At 40.4% G+C, this 5,658-nt stretch overlaps 1 protein-coding gene across 3 annotated transcripts; it reads right to left on the bottom strand.

The window, feature by feature from the left end:
- Window positions 1-223: 223 nt before the first annotated feature.
- On the bottom strand, window positions 224-5,209 carry SERPINA7 (serpin family A member 7). Of its 3 annotated transcripts, none has more exons than XM_082716541.1 (6): window positions 5,178-5,209; window positions 3,731-3,867; window positions 2,971-3,606; window positions 1,652-1,925; window positions 1,035-1,182; window positions 224-498 (listed from the first exon to the last, which is right to left on the bottom strand). In XM_082716541.1, the coding sequence occupies exons 3-6, from the start codon at window positions 3,587-3,589 to the stop codon at window positions 295-297; spliced, it is 1,245 nt and encodes a 414-aa protein (XP_082572667.1). In that variant the 5' UTR covers window positions 3,590-3,606; window positions 3,731-3,867; window positions 5,178-5,209; the 3' UTR covers window positions 224-294. The 3 variants fall into 3 exon arrangements, with proteins under 3 accessions (XP_082572667.1, XP_082572668.1, XP_082572666.1); XM_082716542.1 differs by having other exon boundaries at window positions 3,731-3,777; window positions 5,178-5,190; XM_082716540.1 differs by lacking the exon at window positions 3,731-3,867 and having other exon boundaries at window positions 5,178-5,205.
- Window positions 5,210-5,658: the final 449 nt, after the last annotated feature.

The raw sequence follows: 5,658 nt of genomic DNA, 5'->3' as shown, positions 1-5,658 counted from the left end.
TCAAATTCCTTGGAGCTAACTAACTTGTGGTGCTGTTGGGAGTAGGCATTTTGACAAAGAGGAATGCAGTGACATAGTACATTTTTGCACTTTGTGTAATGAGTCATTTATTGACTACCTGAATATTTGCTTATAGGAATGGCCTCTTTCACACCCAGTGCAGTTCAGATAGAGTCCAGTCTTCATCTCTGCATAAAGGAAATCATGTCCAAGTTCATATTGATCACATCAAGCCATACTATTTATTTCTTATTGCAACAAGTACATGCAACTAGCCAACAGCCTATTTCCCAATTATACTTCCGTTGGGTCCACAACTTTCCCTAGAAAAAGAATGCTCCTAGTGCTTTTCTCCAAAATCAACAACAGAAAGGATCTATCAAATTGGATGATAGGGTGAAGGAGAGTTATCTCCGGCTGATCCAGGAATCTGACTTCGGGGACAACTACAGCTTCAGTTCCCCTTTCACCAATGTGCAGCACAGCCTTGTGAGCAGCCTGTAGGGAGGGGGAGAACAAACACTGCTGATCCCCAATAATAGGAAAAGTATTTGAAAGAGTTTGGAAGCAGGAAAGGAAAAGGAAGGACAGGGCTAACCCTTTATCACAGTGTAGATGGTGCTTGAATATGAGGGCCACTTAGCTAAGTGTAGTCACTCAATCTCTGGTGATTTTAGAGGTAGTTATCAGGGAACCACCAATTTTCCCATAGATTTCTACCTCTATAAATTACTTTTTATGCTTTCCTCTTCTCCTGTCACCTCCTGCAGAGCTCTATCTCACCATAATTAATTCTCATCATTAAGTTTTTCTATCAGAATTGTTTTAGGACATGAAGGTAAGGGATGGAATTAACTGTCACAATGACTTGTTAGAGGTAATGAGAATGACTGTGGAGAGAATGTGGCATAGAAGGATCCATTCTGCTCTCTGGGTTTAAGAATCCTCATTAATTAAATGAGAGAATTGAATTAACTGACTCTTACTGGTCCTTACAGCTCATACATTCAAAGAATTCTAATATACCAACTTACATTGGAAAATTTAAGACTGTTGTCCCCCATAAGTCCAAGAAAATTGGCATTATTGGCAAAGGCATCCTGGATGCCCATCTTCAGAAACATGGCTCCAAGGTCATATGTGGCAGAAATGGAAAACTTTGGAACAAACAGATCAATCCACCTGTAGGGAAAGGGAAAAGTAACACATGGCTATCAACACAACAAGATCATAATCCCCTTCCTCCGTCTGTCACCATTGTATTATATTGGGCTCTGCTTCTCCCCTATGTATTGTCAATGATTGCTATTCAGGTCAACACCTCAGAATTTATCCTGAAATAAATGAACATTATTTTAGCCAATGTCGTACTATAGCATTGAAAGCAGGGATCTGTGTTTCATTTATTGTAAAAAAAAGAAACATCTCTGGGGTGCTGGCCAAGCTTAGTATCTTGAAATGAAGTTATGAAGTATTTAAAGTGCTTGGCAAAGGGATTGACACAGTGTATAATCTGGGTATACTTTAGTAGTCATCACACAGCTGTTAAGTGTTTCAGGGTAATTCTCCTGCCATTGGATTTCTGCTGAACTCTGTCTCACCTGTGACATTATACCCGCTCTCTACTTCTCACATCATCTAAGATATTTACCCCTTCTGCAGTAAGCGGTTCCACTTCTTCAGTGTTTTAGATGACATGGCCCCTTCGACCCACTCCATCTGACCCTCTTTAGGAAGGACAAAAAGTGCCAGAGCATTCTTGCTGTAGTCCATTTGAAGCACTGTGCAGTTCAGCTCCATATCCACCAGGTGATAGTATTGTTCCATCTGGTGCATCATGGGCACTTGCACAATTGTGGTTTTGTCCACTGAGAAGCTGAAACCCTCTTTCGTCTTGGATGTATCGAAAGGATTTGCCCACTGGGCTTAAAATACAGAGAGAAAAGAGGTCCTTTAACAGTATTAATAACAGTGTGACATTTCCTATTAGTCATCTCATCTGTTAATTAAGACTACCACAGAGGTAGGTACCTACTGTCACCCAGTTTTATAAGTGAGTGAGGACCAAGGAGAGAAAATGACTTTACATGGTTTCTCAGCTAGCCCATGGCAGAGTCAGGAGTCACACTGAGGACTGTTGGACTCCATGCTGAACAACTGTTTCATCTATGTCCAAAACCACTATACTTACACTAAACCCATCAGAGCCACAGTTTCTTCTTCCATAAAAAGGTATAAGAACATCCAACAGGGTGAAATGAGACAACAGATCTGTCCAGCTGTTTCATCCATCTACAAGTGTGTGGTTTGTGGTCAAGAATTGTTCACTCCACCAAACATGGCTGACATGTGCTGTAGAACCAGGAGAAACCATTTCGGCACAGCACCTTTAGAAAAGTGTCATATGTTTCTTGTTGTTACAAGCATGAGCTTTAGAATTAGACAAACCTGGGTGGGAATACCAGCTCTGAAACTCATTGGCTGTGAACATGAGTCATTATGAGGATTGCATGAGACAATATGTGCAAACCACACATGTAGCATGGTGCTTAACACATAGTGGGTACACTGTACATGATAGAAATATTTGTGCAACATGCCCAAGAATGCACAGCAAGTGAGGGTCATAGTACAGTTTAAACCCAAGTCTATTTACCTTCCAAACACATGCTTGTCCAACCAAATCTTTTGGAAGCCATGATTCTCTAGATAGATCTGAGCAGGTTGTTCATACCATTGTCACTCATCTCTCTGAAAGTGCCCTTTACCTAGGAATTTCCTGGGTTCATGCACAGAGCTATGTGTACCCCCTGGAAGATCCAAAACTACACACAGTTATGTACAGTGGTTCAGGTCACTGTGGTATGAGGGACACCTATTGATACCAGTGATAAGAGACTATTCAGTCCCCAGAGAACCCCACCAAATTATGGGAACACTGACCTAGGAATGCTTATCTTAGAGCCTTACCTTTAAAATGAATGTAGTTTACCAGGACCATGATGCTGTTTGGTTTGAGGTCTTGGATGAGGCCTACAACTTGCCCTTTGGTTTGTTTCTCCACATGACAGTTGATCTCCTGCTGGGCTGCAGAAACATTGGAGAAGTCGGTAGAAAATACCTCAGTTGCATAGAGGCTCTTGACATCATCCAAGAACTGCGCCAGTGGTTTCAGTTGCTTCTCAATGAAGAGGGTATTTCCCATTTGTAATTCTAACTCCTTCTTTGGAAAATTCAGGGAACAGATCAGGTGCTGGAAGCCCTGCTGGATCTCTGCCATTGGGGTGTCTGTGAGGTTAAACCCCAAGGTTTCCAGGATTTGAATTTGGGTGCTGTAGCAAGCCCCAAAGGAGAGCATGGCCAAAGCTGCAGAAATGCTCACAGGGGAAAAGAAGATGTTCCGATCTGGGGTCTCCAAAGTGAACCTCCGGTACAGGTTAAATGCAAAATCAGCATTGATGGATGACATCTTATAGAAAGTGGCATTTTGTTGGGAGGAATTGTAGGTGGTTACTTTGCCTTCAGATCTGTTAGGTGGTGCACAATGAAGCTCAAGTACCAAGAGAACCAGATAGAGGAACAGTGGCATTTTGGAAGGAAGATAATCTATAAGAGATGAGGCGAGAGAACCATTGGGGTATCTTAGCTGGATGAAAAGTCTTAGCCAGAAATATAGTAATTGTCCATCATGATTAGTAAAACAATAGAAAATAGTTAATGGTGTGCTCACCAGGGGCTGTGTGGAGGCCTCTCTCCTCTGAACAACTGAAGACACATCTAATAGGGACAGAGAGTAGGAAAGGTGGCTTGCTGGAGCCATCAATGGCATGGACTGTCTTTCAAAGGTAATAGCAACATATGAAAACTCTGTGAGGAAATTACATTTATGAAAATTAAATTATTTTTATTTCATCCAGATGCAGCCTTTTAGAGAGGGAGGAATTCTTTGATAAAACTAGCATTCCCTCTGCTTATGTTAATTTTTGTAAATAAGAACTTTGGATTTTTCAATTTAGCACTTTTCTTCAGATAAAATCTTCAAGAGATAAGGTGAGAGAATACCTGTACATTCCTTTAGATAACATATAAAGGAGAATAATTTTCACACAATATTTTGGTTGGGATAGAAGACTAAAGGACCCAGGTGCAAAATCATGAGCTGAAATTAAAGCATTAATGTAATGCACAGAAACCACAGAAGTATTTCCAAACAAGACAAAGATTAAAGTGTAGCTATTTCTTGCAGTTTAGATATCTCTCTCCATCAGTATTATCTAAAGGGTCATTTCTAAATTAGAAGATATATTAACACTATTATTCTTACACTCACTCATGTTATTTTTTATTATTAGAATAGATGTCAAAATATATGGCATAATATTCTCTGAGCCTGGAAAGGTATAAGGCAGTGGAATAAAGGATTTGTCTGTGGAATCCAGTAACCATGGACATGAGTGATCTAAAGGAAAAGATCCATGGAGTCAGGACAGGAGTCCTTACTCAGTCCTCCATCCTGTTCCTGATCTCATCCACTGCTAGGGACTCATCTGCCACCACACAAAACTACATACTTTAGTACAGATGACTCTCCTGTATTACCCAGATATTTGTCCAACTGCCTACTGGATATAGCCACCAGAATATTTTATACTTACCTCAGTTTCAATTTGGAAGTCTCAAAGTTTCCAAAGGTAAATCTAACATCTCCATAGCTCTCAAGCCTGCTCCTTCATCATCATTCTATATCACTATCTACTAAGACTCCCATGCCAGAAACCCCAGAGTCATCCTAGGGGCTTCTTTCATTCTTATTTCCTACCTCTATTGAGTCATGATGCCTTCTGAGTACTACCTACTAAATGTCTCTGAAAACATCTTTCTCCTGCCACTGCCTCAGCTCATGGCCTGAACTTCTTCACCAACTCCTAGCATGTCACACTATCTCCAGTTTCTCACACCCCGAATACCTGATTCTACATCTCAATCCAATATCTACATGTCATCAGAATCCTCTTTCTGTGAAAGTTTCAAAAACTGGTAAGAGATCAACTACCAGATAACCACACTTAGACCTTGGCTTCCAAAGCTGGGAATATGGAGCACATAGTTGTCTGGGATTACAACTTGCTGATAGAGATGTCCAAAGTTCCCAAAGAGAGAGAGAAAAAAGTACTTACAGCACATGTTCAAGTAACTACTTGCATCTCTCAGAAAACAAAAATTTTCCATCTTTATAACATGACCTGTGTTGCAAAAGTAGAGCACTCTTAGTTACTCATTAACACCAGAATTAACCCTGGGATGGTATTTTCAAAGTTCATGCACAAAACCAAGGCCAAAAGGAACAAAGTGAAAAATAATAAAGATGAAACTTTGAATGATTGCTTTAGCTGCCAAATCCTTCATCTATAACAAAAGAGAAAGATAATTATCAGAGCTGGCAGGTCTAGATTCATGGTAGGAAATGTGTCTTTTTGGTAGGCAGGATGGGAAAAACTGCCAAGAGGCAGAAAGATCAATACTGTTTTACGTATCAGGGCCAAACAGTGTTGGGATTGGCAATCTTTCAAAGGAAAGGTACATAAAGGCAGAGGCTGGATGAGCATCTCTAATAGGTACTATAGAAATTATTATGCATTGGCTTGAAGGAGATGATGC

This window comes from Mustela nivalis (genome assembly GCF_964662115.1).
Source record: "Mustela nivalis genome assembly, chromosome: X".
NCBI lineage: Eukaryota > Metazoa > Chordata > Mammalia > Carnivora > Mustelidae > Mustela > Mustela nivalis.
This window is presented reverse-complemented; position numbering and strand designations above follow the sequence as displayed.